The 23,988-nt window shown below is 43.1% G+C and overlaps 1 protein-coding gene across 4 annotated transcripts in view; it reads right to left on the bottom strand.

The window, feature by feature from the left end:
• The window catches only part of TMEM108 (transmembrane protein 108), a 515,125-nt gene that overhangs the window by 5,163 nt on the left and 485,974 nt on the right, over nt 1-23,988 (bottom strand). For all 4 annotated transcript variants that reach the window (XM_075271286.1, XM_075271283.1, XM_075271284.1 and 1 more), the window contains one exon: nt 15,463-16,485. In XM_075271286.1, coding sequence (XP_075127387.1) covers nt 15,463-16,485 — 1,023 coding nt within the window. The remainder of the gene's footprint in view (nt 1-15,462; nt 16,486-23,988) is intronic.

Genomic DNA, 23,988 nt, shown 5'->3' with positions numbered 1-23,988 from the left:
AATGTACTTTTTTCTTTTTTCCCTATCAGTATGTCTTTGTAGAATGGGAAGAAAAACATGCAAACATGGGGAGAACATACAAACTCCTTGCAGATGTTGTTCCTGGCGGGATTCGAACCCAGGAGTCCAGCAATGCAAGGCTACTGTGCTAACCACTGAGCCACCGTGTTGCCCCACATTTGGTGTAAGTCTTGCGAATGGTCCTGGCACATGCAAAATGGATCCATCCAACCTGAGCAACTGCAGTGGGGCCCTAGGTAAGGGTCCGATCCCCTTATCTGCTGCTCTCTACAGTCTATTAGAGTTCATTCACACGGAGGAAAATGGTGAGAAATTTGGTGTGGAATTTTCCATGCTGAAAAAAGCCCATTGATTTCAATGGGTTCTGCTAGCTTTTTTTTCCACCAGCGGAATTACTGGTGGATTGTTAGAGAGACATACAGGGGTGTTCTTTGCTGAGATACTGGAAAACAGGGGGCCCATAAATGTTTTTGCACAGGGGCCCTAAGTTGTCTTTGTTCAGCCTTGTATAAGTTTGTGTGATATGTTTTTTTTTTAAACATTCAGAACTATAGTCACCATATGTTACATGTAACACATCAGCTGACCATTCTGAAGGCAGTGTCACTGATGGCCTACCACCCAGGGGCTTAGAGCACCACAAATTTGAAATGGGCTTTAAAGGGGCTCTATCACTGGGAAAATTCATTTTTATGTAAACACATGCTTGCGTAGGCTTTAGAAAGGCTATTCCACACCTACCTTTAGTATGTAGATTGCCTCAGTGGTGTCTGAATAAGTCCGTTTTTATTAATATGCAAATGAAATTTCAGCCAGCTCAGGAAGTTCCCAGCAGCCTCCTCTCTTCTATTATCTCCTATGTGTGTGAGGCAAACAGGAAGCTGTGTCATCATCATCATCAGCAGTCTCCCATAGGAAACAACAGGAGAGGTGTGCACGATGTATCGTGCAACAGTCTAATTAGCATATGAATAAAAACGGACTTATTCAGAAACCACTGAGACAATCTATATACTAAAGGTAGGTGTGGAGTAGACTTTCCAAAGGCTATGCAAGGATATGATTAGTTAAAAATGACTTTTCCCAGTGATAGAGCCCCTTTAAAATTGGATACCAACACTGAACAGTCCACAGCCATAGGCTCCAATGTAATGTCTATATATAAGACACCACCATGCAAGGATATAGCCTTCTGGGCACAGGCAATATGGATAAAATCACGGAAAAAGGATATCCAGCATGGCAATTAGTCCAAAGTAAAACTTAGCTTTTAATAAATAGGAACATGTAGTCCAAAATAAAAATCATTGACAAGACATTGAGCCAAAACCAGATTGTGCGTTTTAAAATGAGGATTCACATGGACATACCAGACTGACAATAACGCCGTAATATGCTGACCCGCGTAAACCTTATTGTGACCCTGGAGTAGCAGAACCTGTGAGCTCTGAGTCCGTCTCCTGTGTGAGAAGTAAAGCTGCTGTGTGCTCCTGGGGAACTGCAACTCTGACAATGTATTAACAGATGTTGTCTGCGTTCTGTGCAGCTGCTGTTTCCGAACGAATGCTGCTTCATTAACCTACTGGTGACAACAAGATCTGCCAGTGTGTAGACTTATTCGGCCTAACTTCTTTAAGAACTGGTACAATAGGGGCCAGCTACCCTGCACAATCTTTTGGATAGACCGACATAAGACTAGTGCAGTCTACCCAAAAGACACTGGATTACTGATTTAGACAAAGCTTGTTAGGCACGCTCGGAGATGGGATGGAGCCAGTTCTCCCCGATTCTGCCAATCCAGTTATTAAAATTATAATCAATCACAGACATGGAGATAGGAGGTACCCCAAGTCTGGTTCTGTTGCTGACCACTTTCAAGCTGTGTGCAGCAAAAGCTAAGTATTAGTGGAGTACTTTAATTCTATTCTCTGTAGCTTCTCCTGTTCCAGGCAAACACGACATGTTACAGCAATGCTCCCGGAGCAGAGAAAGTGTCTGTACAGGGTGCAAGCAGAGGTAAGTACTCTCAGATTTGCCTTTCTGCCATGTGGGAGCAGAAGATGAGGAGGAATCTGAGGCAGATGTCTGCCTCAAATTCCTCTTCCTTTTCTGCCATATGGACCTTTCTAAATTGAATGGCCTATTAAATCTGCAGGATTCTGAATCAGCCAGGACCCCCACAAATCAGCTGTTCTGGGACAGCCTTGTGACTGGTTGTATACACTTGCTCGTAGTGAAATTGAGCACTCGTCATTCAATGTGTAGCAGAGGGTGTAGGCAATGTAGCAGTGCACATCGAAAGGTGGGTGAGCAGCATGACTTTAGAACAGCTGATCTGCAAGGATTCTGGCTGTCAGACCTCTGCAGATGTAATGTTGATAGGCAAACAATATTAGAAAGGAGGATAACCCATATAATATACGAACTCATAAATTTTTATTATGGGGACAGAGAAAAAAATAGGGGGCTCCAAAAGGGAATGTAACCCTCTCTATAAAAAAAAATGTGTGGCGTGCTACGTACATTATTTATCCCATCTCCTCACTCCCTCCAAAATATTTGCTCAAAAGCTGAATAACAGAGGCATATTTGTAAACTGTAGAATCACCTATACAAGGTACTGGCATTAGGATTAGAACAAATTTACTGCTGATAGACCCCCTATAACCACTTCCGGACCACTCATTGGGTATATATGTCCGGAAGGTGGCTTTGTTGTTGTGCAAGGACTTACCGGTACGTCCAAACAGAAATCAGTAGCTGCACGAGATCATGCAGTTGCTGAAACAGGGAGCTGGCTGTAACTTCACCCGGAGGTCCCAGAGAGAAGGCAGGGAAGATTTATTACCTTTCCTGCCTTTTCTATCGCTCTGTATACAGCGCTCAATGACCCGGAGGTCACGTGATCTGCCAGGCTCAGCATCTTCTAAGAGCTGCTGGGTCCTACAAGACCCAGACCAGCTCTATTAGTCTTAAAACAAGCCATCCACAACCTGTCCCCTCCATATATCTCCAACCTAATCTCCTGCTACCTGCCCACACGTAACCTCAGATCCGCCAATGACCTCCTACTCTGCTCTGCTCTCATCCGCTCCTCACACAACTGTCTCCAAGATTTCTCCCGTGCATCCCCCATACTCTGGAACTCCTTACCAAGACACATAAGACTGACCCCCACAATCACAGGCTTCAAGAAGGCCCTGAAGACTCACCTATTCAGGAAGGCCTACAACCTCCGATAACACTATCACCGCACCACCATCTGAACTGTCTCCCCCTCTCCTTCTGTCTCTACCCCCATCCCCTATAGATTGTAAGCCCTCGGGGCAGGGCCCTCTACCCCACTGTGCCAGTCGGTCACTGTTAGTTTTATATCTTCCTGTATATTTTGTGTACTGTATGTAACCCCCAAATGTAAAGCACCATGGAATTAGAGGTGCTATATAAATAAATAATAATAAATAATAATAATAATTAATAATAATAATAAAAACAACAGCAGGAGGCTGTATTCCCCCTGCGACTGGGACTAAATGTGCCAGCCCCAGTTGCAGGGGAAATCAGTCTCCAATACAAAAAAAAAGTGATCAGATGTCCCCAAAGGTCTATTATGACCTTATTGGGACATTATTTTAATTATTTTATTTACTTTTTTTTACTTTATTATTTATTATTTTAAAAAAAAATTTAACATTGTTAATTTTTTTAAAAAATAATAAATAATAAAGTAAAAAAAAGTAAATAAAATAATTAAAAAATAAATAAAATAGTACACCAATAAAATGCTGTTATTTAAGGTTATAGCCCCACCTCTGACGACACCATGCAAAATAAAAATTAGCGTAACAAAGAGGAAAAACTATTTTATTAAAAAAAAGTGAAAAACAGACACAATTTCCTTCCTATTTTGTTTATATTCTCCTGGATATAAAACAATTCATACACATACAAAAATAAAAACAACATAAAAGCAAAACCCTATTTGTGACCGAAAAAAGACGCAAAAATTAGTTGAATAACACATATGATAAAAATGTGGCAGCCCTCAAAGCTGCACATACAAAAAAAAAAACTAAAATGTGTCTGGACCAGAAATTTGCTGAAGTGAAGTGGTTAAGCTTCACGTAATTGACTTGCCTAGACTCTCATCCAGGATTTTTCAGTGACATGCTAGTTTTTTTAAAAAAAACCTTTGATTTCTTTTCCTCTTATGTCACATATTTCCTCTTCTCTGTATCCAATGCTCTCCAGCTTTCTTCACTAACATATGGTGTCAGGAGCTCAGTTAAGGGCTCCTAGCACCTGGAAACCCAGCACTGAGCAGTTGAAAAGGTTAACCAGCTTCCAAAAAATTGTCTGCAAATACATCCACAGCAGTGCTAAATACCCACTATGCCCTTGTTCACGCTTTGCTTGGCTTTATTTCACTTGCTGCGCCTTGTATGACTGTTATTTATAGCAATGAATCGGAGGACAGATTGCATATCCAATGATTCATTCTCCTACTCTCACTCTCTGTGTACCCCTACTGCTACCTTCTCAACTTTCCTCTGGAATAAATTCTTCTTCAATCCATGCAGCACCACTTATTTCTGCATATCTGACCAAGTAATAAACCATTCCCATATCGGAGGTCACTATAAGCAGTTTCAAGCAGCAAGGAGATCATATGATGCTGTGATGTTTAATTTGCTGGCTGAACTCCTCACAGGGAAGGGTAGTGAGCTTGTAAAATGACACAGCTGTGGTCAACGATGTTAAAAATGTGTAGATGTTAAATAGTGTAGATTCAAACAGTATATATATTAGGAATGGTTTTGTATTTATCCATCCTGTTATTTGACCCATCTTTTTTAAAACCTGGATAACCCCATTAATGGAAAAATAAATCACTTGAAGGGTGTAATTCTTTCTGCCCCCACTAGGGAGAGTTCATTGCTTGTGAATTTATTACTGAGTTCAATGGAAGCTGTAAAACTCCCTATGCATGGCCCTCACTACTGCAGGAAGGCTGATGTATGTCACACTCTTGAAATAAAATCAGTTTCCTGTGACCACTCTAAAATGATTATATAATAAGATATTACAGTATATAACATATTTTGAATAATATAATAAGTAAATTCCTTATATTACCAACATCATTATAACCCCCCCCCCACTGCAAACCTAGATGTACCGCAAATGAGAAGAGAAGAAAACAAAAGGGGGTGCACACTATTGTATCCCTTATGGGTATAAATAGTTAATCTTGGCTGTCCGACTCCTGAAACCCCCATCGATCCTACTGGTCAAAATGCATTTGGGACTTTTGCTTCTTTGATAACACCATAGATGGCCAAGTGCTGTTCTTCAGCGTTCCCATTCTCAGGACTGGTTGGCCCCTTAGCCTTTGGACCTCCACCAATCAACTAATTATTCAATATCCTATATACAGAGGATATATAAGTTTTGAGGCAGAATCTCTTTAATTATCTACAAATCAATGCTAAAGACCAAGGATAATGTGAATAGATACCTCTTCTTTTTTTTTATTCCTCCCATTATTTACACAGCATTGCTATAAATATGGAATTGTGTGATAGCACAAGTGATGTCACTCACTGCTCGGACAGAAGGACAATCCGTTCAGCTAATTGCAATTTGCTGATAAAGCCAAGTCTCTCTATGTAAACACACAGATAACACGGAGTCCATTTTCTGCAAGCATCTGCATATTATCTGATCTGTATAAGTATTTTGATACTGTTCTGTAAGCTGGGGGAGGAGGGGGGGAGGAGAAATACAGGAAGTGAAAAGAAGAGACTGCGGACAAAGCTGAAACAATGAGATGGGAAAACCCCAACCACCAGGAATATAAGAGAATTACCAGGGCCACCAGTAACCACCAGCACCACCCTATGTAAAGGTTTTTGATGTAAATTGTGTAGTGAGCTGCCCTACCAAAGTCCCCCTTGTCCAGTAACTGGTTAAGTCTGTAGTCGTTAGCTTTTGTTGGAGCGTGTAATTCTAAGAACAGATGTCAAAATTGTATCATCTATCAATCATGGCATAGGCTTCAATTTGCAGCTTACAAGAGCGTCTCATTACTGGACAGTGATTTATAGCTCTGACATTTCCACTCATCACTGAAGCGTAAGGTGAACAATTACTAATCAAGTTCCTAAAAATAACCGCAAATGGATATAGGAAATTTACATTTTTATGCAGCAAATACTGCGATGGCCACTAGATGGCAGCAGCAGCACCAGCGATATTTTTTCTTGATGATTTAGTTGTTTCAGTCTCACCAGAGGGAGCTTAATATTAATCTAAAATAAAGACATTTAATAAATTATGTAATTTATGTGATAAAGTATATAAAGACTAACCATATACATGCTCACAGTCTAAAGGAAAGCTTCACCACATGACTGCAGTAGTGTTTTCACTGTTTTCATGCTCATAGCTCTTTTTTTTTTTTATATAAGAGTATTTTATGTTAATGTTTTTTAGGTAATCTTAAAGGAGTTTTCCAGGCAGACTAAACTAATGGTTTGTTCTCAGGATAGGCGATAAATAGGAGATCAGAGGGGGTCCAACTCTCATGGGGTCATTCCCCCATTATTGAGTGGGGAAGCTGTAGCACATTGGACTAACTCCGTTCTCATATTTATATGTTGTATCCTAAAGATCAATGGCATAACTTGAAGTTCCAGGCAGTGGCGTAACTAGGAATGGTGGGGCCCCGTGGCGAACTTTTGACATGGGGTCCCTCTCCCGACCGACACAGTTGCCGAAAACCTCAACCGACCCCCTCCTACGCATTCCTGCGCGATCTATTATGCCCTATAGTGGCCCCTACACACAGTATTATCCCCCATGGTGGCCCCTGGACACAATATTATACCCCATAGTGGTCCCTGCACACAGTATTATCCCCCATAGTGGCCCCTGCACACAGTATTATGCCCCATAGTGGCCGCTGCACACAATATTATACCCCATAGTGGCCCCTGCACACAGTATTATCCCCCATAGTGGCCCCTACACACAGCATTATGTCCCCATAGTGGCCCAGTACACAGTATTATCCCCCATAGTGGCCCCAGTACACAGTATTACCCCCATAGTGGCCCCTGCACACAGTATTATCCCCCATAGTGGCCCCTACACACAGCATTATGTCCCCATAGTGGCCCAGTACACAGTATTATCCCCCATAGTGGCCCCAGTACACAGTATTATCCCCCATAGTGGCCCCTGCACACAGTATTATGCCCCATAGTGGCCCCAGTACACAGTATTATGTCCCATAATGGCCCCTGCACACAGTATTATGTCCCACTGTGGCAGCTGCCCTGTGGCAGCTGCCTATGCTGCTGTGGTGGTAGTTACGCCACTGGTTCCAGGGTCCCAATGCAAAAAATATGTAATAGATCCTCCATATAGTATCTATAATATTGATGTCTTATTATGAGGCTGCTGGGCCTAGCATTGATTGCTACAACAGCCATTCCCAACTGGGGTGCAATGGAAAACTACGAGGGGTGGATATAGTTAAATACATTGGTGAGCCCAGAGCCTTTAGGCAACTTCAACCATTTAGGCAACTTCTAGTGATGTCTCAGACCTGCTGCATCGATCTGTAGACCATAAGAACAGAGCAGGAGAGAGCTGTAGGGGGAACAAAGATGGTTCATGCTAGGTTCACAGTGTTCGGGAACTCCGTTCCCCCATTCTGCTTAAAATAGGAGCAAGCAGGACTTTAATCTCCATTGATCTCCTCAGCAGACCCCATTATAGTCTATGGGGCTAAGCACTATTTAAGTAGATAATGTTTCTGTTTGGGGATCTGAAGGACGGAAACCCAAACACTAGTGTGAACCTAACGTAACGTAAGTATTACTGGGGAACATTACTGTTTGTCTTGGGGTCAGTGGGGAGCATTATTTCTTGCTTGAGGGGACCACTAGGGAGCATTATATCCTGTCTGAGGGTCACTAGGGAGCATTATTTCTTGTCCAGGGGCTACTGGGGAACATTACTTCTTATCTGGTGACCACTGGGGAGCATTATTTCTTGTCCAAGGGCTATTGCGTAGCATTATTTCTTGCCTGTAGGTCAATAAGGATCATTATTGCTTGCCTGGTGGCCACTGGAGATCTACAAATCGCATTAATTTTTAATGATACCACTCAGGAGACCACAAATGCTGTAGCCCCTGTGAACAGTATTTTGAAGGAAATTGGAATATGAAAGCGAAAGGTAAAGGTGAAAAAAAAGCGCTGCTGATGGTCATGGTAGATGATGTAGATGGGGCCAATCTAATGGGGTTGTACCACAAAAAACATTTATGGCATAGTCTTACAAAGGTCTGGCAACCTTCACCTATACCAAACAGTTGTTCTCAGCAGCAGGTGGTGGAAATACACAGTGGATGGAGCCAGTAGCCGATGGCCCTGTCTACTGTGCAGTGTTTATACTGCATATAAACTTCCATTTACTTGTTCAGTTCAGACATCAATTTATAGAGAGATGACCAGGAGTTAGAAAGGTACAAAGCATACGTGCCAACTCTACTGGAATGTCTGGAAGGCTCACGGAAAAGGAGTGACCCCCGGTCTCCCAGAAGTGCAGGAAGATCTCCTAGGCCCAGCATTTCATGTGTGACTTGGGCCTTTTATGTGCCAGTCGTGTCTGAAAAAGGACTGTGAACAACACATTACATGCCCATTTTGCAAGAAAAGAGGTGTAGTATGGCTCTTGCCCAAAAGCGTTTGCAGGACAGTGTTCTCCTAGACAGCTCATGTAAAATGTTGGCAAGTATGGTACAAGGAAAAGCCAAAAACCTGATGAAAGGCATGGAGGATATGAGGATAGATTCAAAGAATTCGATTTATTTACAGTAAGAAGTCTAAGGAACATGTTAAACCTATTTAAATGGTACAAACAAAGAAAATAGTGAAAAACTGTTCATGTAAAATCCTCTCAAAAAAACACAGAGGTCCCTATAGGAAAGAATGTTCAATCTCCAGAGGAGATCAGGCTATAAGAACCAAATCTGTGGAATAGCCTACCCCAGGAGCTGGTCACAACGGCAACAGCTGACATCTTCAAACAAGGCTCAGGCCTGGTTCACATCTGCGTTTGGTAATCCGTTCGGCATGGGGACCCACCCGAAAGCAATACTGAACACATTGATATACAGTGTGCAGTGAAAGCACATGGACCCCATAGCATACCTCCCAACTTTTGAAGAATCGAAAGAGGGACAAAATGTGCTACGCGCGCCGTGGCAAATTTAGCCCCGCCCACTTTAGTGTTGACTCCACCCACTCGTTAATTTTTCATGTGCCCGCACACAATATAATCCTCCTACAGTCACCCGTAAATTATATGTTCCCCCTCTATCTCTCCCCCATTTTCATATACACCCTTCATCTGCCCCCAGATTCATGTCCTCTCCATCTCTGCCCCCAGATTCATGTTCCTCCATCTCTGCCCCCAGATTCATGTCCCCACATCTTTGCCCCCAGATTCATGTCCCTCCAGCTCTGCCCCCAGATTCCTGTCCCTCCAGCTCTGCCCCCAGATTCATGTCCCTCCATCTCTGCCCCCGATGCATGTCCCCTCCATCTCTGCCCCCAGATTCATGTCCCCTCTATCTCTGCCCCCAGATTCATGTCCACTCCATCTCTGCCCCCAGATTCATGTCCCCACATCTCTTCCCCCAGTGTCATGCCGTCCTCTCCATCTCTGCCCCCAGTGACATGCCGTCCTCTCCATCTCTGCCCCCACTGTCATACCGTCCTCTCCTTCATCTGCCCCCAGATTCACGTTCCACCTCCACATTAAACTTACCTTCTCCTCCGCTCCCTCGTCGCTCTCTGCCCGCCTCTCTCGCTGACACATGCGGCTGAAGGAAGGAGCTGACACAGGTCAGCTCCTCGCTTCGCCGCTGCCCGCGTCTCTCCCTGACACATGCGGCTGAAGCTGCTTGCGTGCTCACTTCGCCGCTGCGTGTCTCTCTCGCTGACACATGCAGCTGAAGCGAGGAGCTGACCTGTGTCAGCTCCTCGCTTCGCCGCTGCCGCCGGCTCCTGGCTTGTCACATCGCGTCTACAAGCCAGGAGCCGGCGGCAGAAGCGAAGCGAGATGCTGACACAGGTCAGCTCCTCGCTTCAGCCGCATGTGTCAGGGAGAGACGCGGGCAGCGGCGAAGCGAGGAGCTGACCTGTGTCAGCTCCTTCCTTCAGCCGCATATGTGTTCAACTCAGATCTGCGTCCTCTGGACGCAGATCTGAGTTGAAATCGGGACATACCTCCCTCCAACCGGGACCGCGGGACATGTCACCCAAATCATGACTGTCCCGCGGAAATCGGGACGGTTGGGAGGTATGTCATAGACTATAATCGGGTCTGTGTGTTTTCCACGCGGTGTCCGCACGGAACATGTGGACTGAAAAATACTTCACAACCTACTTTCCTGTCCGCATGACTTGTGCAGTGACCGTGCAGAAAACACACGGACCCCATTATAGTCTATGGGGTCCGTGTGCTTTCACTGCTCACCACTTGTCAATGCGTTCGGTATTCTGTTCAGGGGGTGGGGTCCCCATGCAGATTCCCTGAACGGAGTACCGAACGCAGATGTGAACCAGGCCTCAGATGTCTTCTTACAGCAATATAGCATTGATAGTTATGTAAATGTACAGGTTTCTTGTTTCCCTTCAGCCATATCCTTTCCCATCCTATACTATACATACTATGTGTCTTTATGCACTAGCTAGGTAACTATGTCTATCTATTGGCATTTCTCTATTTGTGGCCCATATTAATGTCTATGTTTCAGTTTATATTTGTAGTCATTTAGTAGGAGAAATACATCTGACATAAATACTAACATAAAATGGAGTGTAAGAAAAATCTATATCACAATACTATAGAGATCAATACAGACGTAGCTTAATTCTGTATCCAAATTTATTGCTGTACTTCAACCATATTAAGACTCTCATGTGAAGAAGTCTATGCCTGCAGGATACAAGAATGGGAAACGCAGTGTAAGATATCCGCAATGACTAGTTTATATGTGGAAAATTCTGCTGCAATTTTTCTATGCATTGGTGCACATACATTTCTTAATATGATCGTTGATGCTACAATTGTCTGAAATAACGCAGAGCTATTGACTTACAAAGTCTTTTTCTAACGTTCTAACATTATGGTAATTTATTCAAGAGATCCTGCAAAAGTGTGAAATGCACTTACACTTGTGAAAGCTCCTAACACTTATCTTTATAGAAACAAGTCCTGTACTTCATTAACTCATTCTTTTCTCTGAAAGAACAAGGGACCTATTTCATTCAACCCCTGAACAACCGAGTTCATTTCTTATACATTGTCCAGTGTGGTGTTATAACTGAAGAATGGTGTAGAAAGCTCCCAAAAGACGTTACACTCTTACTGTACCTAGACACTGTGCCCCATAGCTGTGCCAGCCATGGCTCACCTATAACACTGCTATACAGTGGCACTACCCTATTAAGAGTATTTGCAACATAGGCCCTGATGAAGGATCATGTGACCTCACCCATGGATCATGTGGCTCAGCCATAACACCGTTATACAGTCACATTATCCCCCTAAGAGTATTTCCAACATAGGCCCTGTTGAAGGATCATGTGACCTGTCCTGTCCATCAGTGGTCATGAGGAGACCAGACACATACCTCCCAACTTTTGAAAAATAGAAAGAGGGACAAAATGTGTGTGCGTCCCACCGTAAATTTTACTCCGCCCACTTTTACGTTGACGCCGCCTATTCTCATTCATTTTTCATGTGCTTCCACACAGTATAATCCTCCTACAGTCACCCATAAATTATATGTCCCCCACATTACAATATTCTTTACCAACTTCACCACAGTATTAAGTCACACAGTTTGGTTTAAACTGGCGGAACTAGAAGGGGACATGAAACTGGAGCAGCTGGGGGGATATTAAACTGTGGGGGTAGTTGGAGGGGGGCAATAAATTAATGGCAACTGGAGCGAGACATGAAACTGGGGGCAACTAGGGGGGAACAGATCCCTCTTCCAGCTACTCCCACAGTTTAATGTCCTCCTTCAGTGACCCCCCATTGTTTAATGTCCCCCTCTAGTTGTCCCCATTTTAATGTCCCTCTTAATCCCCCCAGTTTAATTGCCACCTTCATCTGTCCCCAGTTTAATATCCCCCCTTCATCTTCCGACAGTTTAATGTCCCCACATGTCTGCCCCCAGTTTAATGACTCCCTTTTGTCTGCCCTCTGTTTAATGTTCCCCTTCCATCTCTACCCCCAGTATAATGTCCTCCCTCCATCTCTGCCCCCAGTATAATGTTTCCCTTCCATATCTGCCCCTAGGTTAATGTTCCTCCTCAATTTGTCGTCAAGGTTTATAACATAAAAACACTGATACTCACCTTTCCTCGATCCCCTGCTGTTCTGTCTGCAGTATCAGAGCTGATCTCCGGGCGCAATGTGATAACGTCATTCACTTCACGCCCGGAGCCAGAGCTCAGTGCTGAAACAGGAGCTGTGCCGACAGCTTGTGCTTCCTTCAATACTGTATTCAGTATCCGGACGCAGATGAGTTGAAACCGGGACATACATCCTGCTGACCCGGACTGTGGGACATGACCCTAAATCCGGGAATGTCCCGCAGAATCCGGGATGGTTAGGACGTATGTCAGACAGCTTCTCCACCATCGTTACCTGATATGCTGCCTCCAGCACATTTTGGATAGTAAAGTAAGGATGGCCAACCCCTTTATAGAATAGTGAATTTTCGGCTCAGTTTACCTCTCACATATTCCCTGATGGTTGGCATTTGGATTAAGACATTTGCAATATATGAGAATCATTATTGACAACATAATAGACGGTTCATTTCTTGCTTTGTATATCGTAACCACCACTTTGTCACCTTTCAGAATCTCATAGGCACCCTCTTCCTGACCTCTTTAGTAACCTCCACCGACTGCAAAAATCTGTCTGTAATTAGTAGATAGGAAGAAGAGCGAAGAGGGGGATGCAGGTGCAGTTTCTCTTTTTTCTAAGCAGTGGTGTGTATATATGACAGAGGAACACCTCTTCAGCATATAAGAATCCTTTACATAGGCTAACTTTCTAATGTAAGAAATAACATTTGCTTTCCGTGTTCTGCTCTCGGTATAAAAACTGGCACTGACAAAATGTAAGAAGTTAGAACTCCATATAATAAAACTGAGAATCTGCTCAATTATCTGGCTGTAGTATCCTCTCATAGTGGGTGATGGCACATGCCACGTGCACTACATTCAATATGCTTTGCATGCACATTTAGCTCACACCAGGGCTGTTTACTCAGATGGAATGTCAGAAATACATCAAGCATATGATGCTTTCAGCAAGACTTGCTTTATACAAATAAAGTCTTGCTCAGCACGTGAAAAGCATGTTTCCTTTAACCGGTATAAAATGAACCATATGGAAATCATTGACGTGAAAATTAAAACTGACTAGAGTTGGCACTAGCTAATGTTGGCCCGGGGGCATGAAGAAAAATGTCCCGACTACTGTGTTATGGGCAGCAAAAAGTGTAATGTAGAAGAAAATTTAAAGGGGTTGCCCAGGATTAAAAAAATTATTTTTCATAAACAGTGCCATGACTATTAAATGTTATATATTGTATCGCAGTTTATCGTCTTTGAATGAATGAGACTGAACAGCAATGCCAGACACAGTAATAACCTTAGAGTCCTGAGAAAGAAAATAAGATTCTGCTTTATAATCCTGGATAACCTCTTTAGGGAAGATACTGTAAGGAACTTCTGAGTGAGTCATGGCTGCGTGAGCTGTACTACATATTGGATCATTTATAAGCTCCAAGTGCTGGCTTTCATGTAAAACTAAAATCTAAGATAGGTTAGCAATATCAGATTGATGTCCATGTGACCCTCTATCATCTCCCATGTTGAAGCACTATCATTTTCTGCACTGTTAAAGGGGCAATGGGACTGTATAGCAGTGTTATGGAGGAGCCATGTTTGGCACTGTTATGGTGCTCTGTATTATGGGAGTATTGTGCCTAGGTATGGGAGTCCAGGATGTTGGACCCCCACCAATCAGATATTTATCTTAAATATAGGCCATCAGTATTTAAATCCCCAAAAAACACATTAACACCATGATGTATATCTTTAGGAATAGAGCTCTATTATTCTTTTATACATTAGATGTCTTTCAACGGAACCTGCCAATTTCTTATGGTTTTGTTCATCTTCTTGAGGATCTCCCTATAGCAGATGTTGGAGGAGATAAGAATTGTACAGTTGGATTTTAGCTGGCAGTGACTTTTCCCAGTGGCATAACTAAAGTCTTGTGGGCCCCGATGCAATCTTTTGTTCCGGGCCCCCTATCTCATCCCTACAGCGAATTCTTGATAGTGATGGTTATAGATGTTAAGGAGTTTAATCAGCCTTAGTGTGGTTAGGAAATCTGTGCGTCCCCTTGGTTTATGGGGCAGATGGAAGCTGCGATCTCAATACTGATACCAGTGCTTATGGGCCCCCTAAGGCTCCTGGGCCCCAGTGCAACTTTACTCTCTGCACCCCCTCAGGTTACACCCCTGCTTTCTCCCTTGTCTCACTTAAGTATATCTGCACCCCTTGGCCAAGTGTGCATGTGGATAGGAGAGTCAGACAAGATAGTTGTCAGTCACAGAAGGCTTTGTCCAATGGACAATACTTCATGGATGGGTTTAAGCACTTCTTCTACCTTGTCCTACTCCCTTGTTACTCATTTTGCTATAGGTATCCAAAAACATAATTCGAGTGTCTTTTACTAGACATAGTGTTCCTGTATTCTGCTTCTCCTTGACCATCCTGCATACATCCATTACATAAATCATATATTTTCTTACTTCTTATAGAAGAGGAAAAAGAATGACTGAAAAATGTCAGTAAATATATATCTTGGACATGTTACATCACAGTTTATACAGGGTTAAAAACATGCAGACAAATAAAATGACCTTAAAACAGGGTGAGAAAAATACAACTTAGAGCATGAAAATACTGTTAAAAAATGTCACATAAAAGGTAAGTAAAGTTGAAAAACCTAAATTTTTGGTTATGAATTTTTGGTTATTAATTTTAGTTAGCTTAAATTGTTATGGTACCCATACACCTAGTGTTAGTTAGGTAGAAATGTAGTTTATTGGTAAAACTACTGGGTGTAACTTGTACATGTTGTACTTCCTTAATGCATTGTGTTAAGAACCATTTTCCCAGTTTTGCTGCAGTTTTTCACTATTAAGTATACTAATGCTAGGTGTACAGTACCCTTAGACTATCACTGTACTAGTAATTATTCTTCAATAGACACAGACAACAGAATAACATATATATTGGTAAAGAATGCCATGCATATACTTACAGCAGGATGATATTGGAACGCTAATAGCCAGGAATATCCAAGCAATATCCACTTTGCTTAGACAAATGGTCTCTCTGTGTTGGGGTTCACTGCCATCCTCAGTTACATGGGAAATATTGCCAGGAACCCCAGGTCTCCATGTTCCTGCAGGCACCAGTCTATTTAGAAAATTTCCAGTTGCGGTGGACCCAGCTGTAGACATGGTCATGGAACTCCTAGTAGTTGCATCCGTAGACAGAATCAATGGTACCGTGGTGGTATTATCTGGTACAGTATGCTGTTTTAGAAGAGTATTCCTTGTGGCCCCTTGCACCAGTGCAGTGGTCTTTGAAACTGAAGAGGTCTCTGGAAATGTCGGGGATGTAGTTATTCTCATGGTAGTGAGTGAACTTCCATTCACTTGTCTTACAGAGAATAAAGAGCCATTTCTATTTAATACATCCCATAGTTTATAATGATGGGGCTTAAAAGGCACTGACACTGATTCAGTGTTCTTTGACATAGCATTGGTAACGGTTAGTGAACCCTTGGTCTGCTCCTCCTGGGAAAGGCTTTGCAAAGTGCCAACATGATAAGCGTCTTTAAGGAATGCAAGAATACTGCTAGTATGCTGAGTGGTGGTTGTAGTCCTCATTGGAAAGCTTGAATGGAGCTCTGGTTTGAGGTAAGTTTCAGTGGATCCAGTCAACGCATCTGTCACATTTTCAACAGTTTTCCTTTTATTGTGTGCATTTCCTGAAATTGTAACACCCTGAATATTGACAAATGGTGTTGCCATAAGCCTGTCGCTGAAATCAACACCTTTACTGTGAAGAGGAGGCACAACGCCTGACGGTTTTACAGGCAGCCTTGTTCCAGGCCTTGCAGACTTCCTAATAAGTCCAGAACTGACGCTTGGCATCACCATTGCTGCATTTGTATTAGTTTCCTTCAATAAGTGATAAGACGGGGATGTTAACTGCAAATACTGTTCTTTCACTGCAAATACTTTTCTCTCTGTCTGTACCAGAACAAGTAGAATACCTATGAGACAAAAAGATACATATGTGGATTAGAAAAATAAACCAAAAACTGTTACAAAATATAATTTACATATATTGTATTATGATAATTCAGCAGGTATCGCCTCAGATTTAAAGAAATTGGGTAACAGAAGGAAAATTGCTGATTCTCTTTGGTCCCTGTTGGTTTCTTGTTTACTTTTTTGCCGTGATGATGTGCCGAACAACCATATGACCGCTGGAGCTAATGGTCAATGCTGCACAGCTAAGAATCCGCTCTGAGGTCAGTGATTGGCCGGAGCAGTCATGTGAATGAGTATGACCTCATTGCTACAGGAAATACAGACTGGCAGGGACCACCAAAGCCACACAGGATTGAAAAGGCGAGTATTGGTATTCTTTCCATTCTAGAATATATGCCATCTGTTTCCGTTAATGCCTATTATTTCTATTATAATATATAAACAATGCACATGGTGCAAACGGACTCATTTACAGATATGCCCTTCCCTAAGGTATAACTAAAATGCCTGAACAATTTTCTGGCAGCATTTGTAACAACAATAAATATCGTAATATATTGTATTAACAGATTTTGGCTCCTTTCTATAAACGTCTGTGCTGAAATCCACTTCTGTCACTTCTGCATTTTTTCCCTTATTATACTCATTGCCTCTCAATAGAGAACAGGTGTACAAGCTCTGATAAAACAGGGAAACTAAGGGTTGGTTCACTCTAGCGCTTGTATTCCGTCTGCAAGGAGTCCGCATGGAGACCCCCCGGATGGAATGCAATCGCAATTGCAAGCGATGTGCTTGCAAAGCACATGGAGCCCATAGACTATAATGGGCTCCGTGTGCTTGCTGCGCACTGCCCGCATGAATGAATTGTGTGGGCAGTGCGCGGCAAGCACACGGAGCCCATTATAGTCTATGGGCTCCGTGTGCTTAACTGCACAGTGCTTGCATTAGCTTTGGTATTCCGTTCGGGGGGGGGTCTCCATGCGGACTCCTTGCAGATGGAATACAAGCGCTAGTCTGAACCAACCCTAAGGCAGAGAGGACACTTTAAACAAACTGTCACATGACAGATGACAAAGATAAGATTGCAGTTCTATCTGTGTTATTTCCAGAGATATTATCAGTCAAACATAAAGTTGGGATTGGCATAATTATATGGGGCTGCAGCTGCTCATGATCCTGACTGTGTTTCTCATCTGTCATATGACATCAAACGTTTTATAATGGCCTAGAAATAAGTGTTTAAAGTGACCCCCCAGACTTACTTTCCCTGATTTATCAGAGCCCATATGTCCTCATACTGTGAAGTCAGTGATCGCAACAACACAAAGAATTCAGACAGGTAAGAAGTGGGTTTCAGTACTGGATTTATAAAAGATTAAGATTTATTAAAGGGGCTGTCTGGGGTAAATTGATCTCCCTAATCTAAGCTAAACACCCCCTCTCCCCATCTATCTTCTAAATTACTTACTGTACCAAAAATCTATAATTATCTAGATCGCCGGGACAATCATGTGAACACCCCAGGCACATTTTCTGATTTTCCATTGACATTCTGTTTTTGGAAGGGGGTAAGCAGAATGTCATCAATACTAACCCACCACCCTACCGCATCATACTTACTTGTCTTCCAGTCCGGATCTTCTGGCACGGGATGTCACTTCATCTGCGTATGCTGACACTATTGAGCAGGTAAACAAGTGAAGACCCGTGCTGAGAAGATCCTGCTCAGAAGACAGGTAAGTATGATGGGGTGGGATTAAGTTAGGAAGGACTAGTAGTGGGTGGGCTAGCTAGGGAAATTGAGCGGGTATGAATGAGAGGAAGGGGGAGGGAGTGAGTGGGGGGAGGGAGGGAGTCAGCTCTGAGTGAAGCACAAGGCATCATGGTAGTTGTTGGAAAACAGAACAGAAGGATGCCCATGTATACAAATGCAGAAGATGCCAGGAGCTCACAGAGAAACCCGTAAATCACTCAAAACACTGCTAAAGGTATTTGGGTGCACTTGACCTATTAATAGCACTAATAGACCTTTTTGAAAAATTACTTTTTTCCCTGGATAAGCCCTTTGATGTCACAAATACTTTTACAAAATCAAAAGCTGTACCAAAGTTTAGGCACACTTTAACTTTTCTCAATATTTCCCTGGATGAGTGATGTGAAATAACCATCTTTAAAAACAAAAATAATTCATGTTTCACTTGTGATTGGATTTAAAATGTTGTCTCATTGACTTTATGCCCCCTCATTACTCTTTAAATCAAAAATGTTACATGACAAATTTGTAAAAATGAGTCTGAGGCAAATAATAAGGTAAATAGCCTTTTTTTTTTTCACTACGGCCGGGTTCACACAATGTATTTTGGCACGTAATGTGGCACGTAGACGCCGCAGGAGCTTTTGCAGGCTGTATACACTCCCATTGATTTCAATGGGAGTCGGGACCGTATACGCGTTGCTATTTTGCGGCCGTGATTTTGCGGCGGCCGCAAAATAGCGCCGCGTATACTGTCCCGGCTCCCATTGAAATCAATGGGAGTGTATACAGCCTGCAAAAGCTCCTGCGGCGTCTACGTGCCACATTACGTGCCAAAATACATTGTGTGAACTCGGCCTAAGATAGAATCTAGAGATGAGCGAACAGTAAAATGTTCGAGGTTCAATATTCGTTTCGAGTAGCCCCTCAATATTCGACTACTCAAATCGAATATCGAACCCTATTATAGTCTATGGGGGGAAAATGCTCGTTTCAGGTTTAGGCAACATTCGATCAAACTATACTTACCAAGTCCACGAGTGAGGGTCGGGCTGGATCCTCCGAGACATTTTCTCCTTGCAGCGTCCCCGCGGCATCTTCCGGCTCTAAATTCACTCTGCCAGGCATCGGGCCTGGGCAGAGCCGACTGCGCATGTCCGCACTACAAGCGGCCCAATGCCTGGCAGAGTGAATTCAGAGCTGGAAGACGCCGCGGGGAAGCTGCACGGAGCTGTTTGAGCTGCCACATGGAATGTGAAACTGAAAGTAACCGCTCAGTTCCTGAGCTAGTTGCCATCTTTGAAAATCTGACTACCAACGTGCATGTAGGAAGGGGTTAGGAAATTGTGCTTGCCTGTACAGGTATTTTATGCAGAAAATAAGTATCCCTTTTTACAATGTGTCAATATATCCCAAAACTGTTAGAGCAAAGAAGTTGTGAATATACCACCGGCTTAACATACACAAATATTATTTTTCTATTTACCTATTTTGTCTGATTTATGATTTGACTATAATTAAGTTTAGAAACGCTGTTACCCTTCTGCCAGTTAGTCTGTAGTTATGGCTACATTTTTCTATTTTATCTTACTAGTGGAAATTGATATCTTTACTTTCAGTGCTCGTACATCCCTTTATTTATTATGCTTACTATTATAGCGCCATCATATTCCGCAGCGCTTTACAGACATTGACAGTCACTGTCCCATGTAGGGCTCACAATCTACATTCCCTCTCAGTATGCCTTTGGCGCATGTGAGGAAACCGGAGGAAACCCACGCAAAAACGGGGAGAACATACAAACTCATTGCAGATGTGATCTTTGGCAGGATCCAAACCCAGTGCTCCAGCGCTAACCACTGAGCCACTGTCCCTTTCTTTACTTCTGTTGCCAAATAATTTACCTAGTATAAGGAAGCATCTCTTCCTTAGTATCTGCTGACAGTGAGGGTTATCCCAGTCTCTCTGTCTCCATATCTGTGTGAGCATCATGCTGTGAGAGGGGAAGGAAAGCAGCAAGGGAGAAAGGCTGCTGACTGGTGAGGGCACACAGTTCTGGCTTCACACCTGGAAGAACTTGCCCCTAGCACAGCTAGAAAATGAGTACAGTATTTATCAAATACTTGTATTCTCTGTAAAATACCAATGTTAGTGTGCCTTTTCTTAGAGCTCATACTTCTGTTATATGATTAAATTGACAACTGGGTATTATATCCCAGATCACCTTGAAAACAGATAAACTATTCTGGGAGGGGTTTAAATGTGATTCAAATTCTACTCCCCTCCCCCCACTTTGGAGTAAATCTTGCTCCCTATTCTACTTGTCTGTGCAACTTTTTCTTTCCATATCCTTAAGCCTTAATCCTTAAGTTAGTTCTATGGTTTGCTTTCTTTCCATTGCATACCTAGTGTGACACTGTTCAATAAGTGGAACACAGCTCTTTGACAAGGGGGATGATAACAACTATTTGTCATACATTTCTAGGAGGAATAGGAATGGAAAATATATAGAAAGCCTTTACACTACTCCCTTCTGCTCAATCTACTCCTGGCTTTGGCTAAAAATAAAAAAACAACAACAAAAAAGCAGCTTTTCTACAATGGGGGGGGGGGGCTTAGCCTAAGGGTATCTTCACACATGGGTATTTGATGCTGATTTTTAGGTGGATTCTACCTCAAAATCAGGGGCAAATTCTGCCCTGAATCTCCTCCCTACTGAATTCACTGGTAGGCAGAGATCAAAGCAGGATACTGAAAAATAAGTGTCCTGCTCGATCTTTGCCACGAATTCCGTAGTCCACAGCACCTGCGGTACAAGACACTCTGCTGATCGGTCACGTTTCTGAGGCTAATCAGCCATTTAAAGCCACAGCGGAAATCCGTACATGGAGGGCAATCTGAGGCAAAAGTTTGTCTCAATTCCTGTCTCTCTAACACTTTTTATGTTGTTGGGAAAAAAGTATTTTTTAAAATAGACAAGTTCTCTTTAGGTAGTAATTTTCTCATTTTATAACATTGTCTAGTATTACTCTCATGAGATATTTTGCACTACACAAATAACTTGCTTTGGTTGCTTGCACTCTCGTGTTTTCATGCAGTCGCTGTACTCATGTATTTGTGAAACAACCTCACAAAGGAATTAATGTGATTTTATTAAAGGCGTGTTGTGTTCATGCAATGCCCTCTAAAGCTTCACTAATAAGCACAGTTGGCATTTCCTGATCCTATTTATAGGATCCAGAAAAGAATGGGTTAATCCTGTCGGATCTCGCGGTCACTCCATGGAAGCCTCTGCTGGTTGCCATGCAACCATATCAGTATTGCCGCATGCGGTGCACAGATTGAACTACCTGTCTCCTGTGTATTTTAATTTCTCAGAAAAAAAGAAAATCAGAGGAGGTTTGAATAAATTATTTTTATCATTTCCAGCTGACTGACGAACAATAAAGCAGCACAGAGGTTAATGGGAATTACAAGGTGTAGACTTCCAGCAAAATAGACTGCCGTGGCACGTATGTTAATTTGGGCTTGCCGAGTTCATATATGTGCCATAGTCCGTGGGGCCACACGGTGGCTCAGTGGTTAGCACTGCAGCCTTGCAGCACTGGAGTCCTGGTGTTCAAATCCCGCCAAGGGCATAAAACCATCTGCAAGGAGTTTGTATGTTCTCCCCGTGTTTGCATGGATTTCCATCCCATATGCCAAAGACATACTGATAGGGAAAAAAAATGTACATTGTGAGCTCTATGTGGGGCTCACAATCTACATTAAAAAAAAATATATATATAAATATATATATATATATATATATATATATATATATATATATATGTGCCATAGTCCGGTTATATCTCCCATTATCAATAATAGCTGTAATCCACAAACCTGTACACCATAGAGGCCGACCATACAGCTCTATGGAACTCATGATAAAAGGTGGCGGACTCAAATTAACAGCAATGGGGGGAAGCAGCAGGGGTTCCCACTTCTCCCACAGGTAATGGTACAGCAGGGGTCTAATGCTCTAAGCCCTGCTGTACAAATAAGACTAAGTTCATATCTGCGCTGGAGATTCAGTGGAAGGTTCAACTTTTTCGTCCATTGGTTTAATTGTAAAAGAACACCCTCTATTCAATAGGGTCTGCGGGGCACTATTGGTGTCTGCTTTTTTAATCTAAGGCCTCACTTTGCAGAATGTAGCTAAAAAAACGCATCACTTTTTTTCTCGCAGCATTTATCATTGTGTTTTTGCTGCATTTTTATCTGCGGTTTTTCTTGCATTATTAAATCTGTCTGGAAAATGCGACTATTTTTACAAGTAAAATTAACATGCCGCATGTTCCACGTTTTTTTTTTTCACAATGTGGGGATGGGATTAGCCAGAATCTCATGCACTTCGATGTTGCAGTAAAATGCAGTGTTATTTTCTGTTGTGGAAGCACAGCAGGAAAAACGCTATGTTTCTGCAACGTTGAAAACTCCACCACAGAAACCAATGAGAACCCAGCACGGACTGCTGTAGGACTCAGATGAGCGATCAAATAGAAAAGGAGATAAAATCCAGCATCTACCAGGAAGGATCCTTAATGATTCAGGAGTAAATATAAAATATAGCTTTTATTTGCTTGATCATAGAAAGTTACAAAGTAACTGATGGAGTAGACTGGTTACATTCCGAAGGCTGCAAGTAAAGACTGTTTTAGCGGTTTGGCTCTCTGTTCCTATGACGGAGACCCATGCGCATGTGCATTGGCGTAACTAAAGTCTTGTGGGCCTCCATGTAATCTTTTGTCCAGGGCCCCCTACTTCATCCCTACAGTGAAGTCTTGATAGTGATGGTTACGGGTGCTAAGGAGTTTAAAGGGGTATTCCCATGTCGCATACTTACCAGTCTTCGTTTCTTTGAAATCTTCAGTCTTCCGGTTTTGTTTCGTCATTGGTGGGCGAGGTCACATATGCAAAGCCAAGCGGCGAGATGCCGCCAGCCCTGCGTGCGCGCTCATAGACCAGTCTAGCCTTCACAATGAAGGCTAGACTGGTGTATGAGCGTGCACGCAGGGCCGGCGGCATCTCGCCGCTTGGCTTTGCATATGTGATCCTGGAGCGGAATAACAGCACCGCTTCTGCCGCTGCTGGCTTCATGCAGGGCAGAAGCATAGCGCTGTTGCTGGCTTCACCTGTACCGGCGTCTAACTGTCCCCAGCATCCGCCTCTCTATTACAGCGGATGCCGGGGAGTGTTAGAAGCCGGCACAGGTGAAGCCAGCAACAGCGCTATGCTTCTGCCCTGCATGAAGCCAGCAGCGGCAGAAGCGGTGCTGTTATTCAGCTCCTCCGCCCCCCACCCCGGAATAACAGAATCGCTTCTGCCGCTGCTGGCTTCATGCAGGGCAGAAGCATAGCGATGTTGCTGGCTTCACCTGTGCCGGCGTCTAACCCTGTGCCGGCGTCTAACCCTGCATTGGCGGCCCCTTCCCCCAAAGGGTAAACTACCCCCCCCCCCCCCCCCGGCTCGCTCCCTGCACTTAGCCCCTCTTCCCTCCCCCTGAGGGCAGGCTGATACATCACTTGACTCAGGAGCAGCTAGGTCAGAGCTGTGGCCACAAAAAAATGAATAAAGTAATATAGTGGACAAACAAAGCAGTTTTGCTGAAGCAATGTATTTAGGAAAAGTCTTACATTCACATTAACAAGCAGTATAGATAGGATCCTTGTGACGGGACAACCCCTTTAACAAGCAGAGTATTTTA

The sequence above is a fragment of the Leptodactylus fuscus genome, chromosome 4 (genome assembly GCF_031893055.1).
Source record: "Leptodactylus fuscus isolate aLepFus1 chromosome 4, aLepFus1.hap2, whole genome shotgun sequence".
Classification (NCBI taxonomy): Eukaryota; Metazoa; Chordata; class Amphibia; order Anura; family Leptodactylidae; genus Leptodactylus; species Leptodactylus fuscus.
This window is presented reverse-complemented; position numbering and strand designations above follow the sequence as displayed.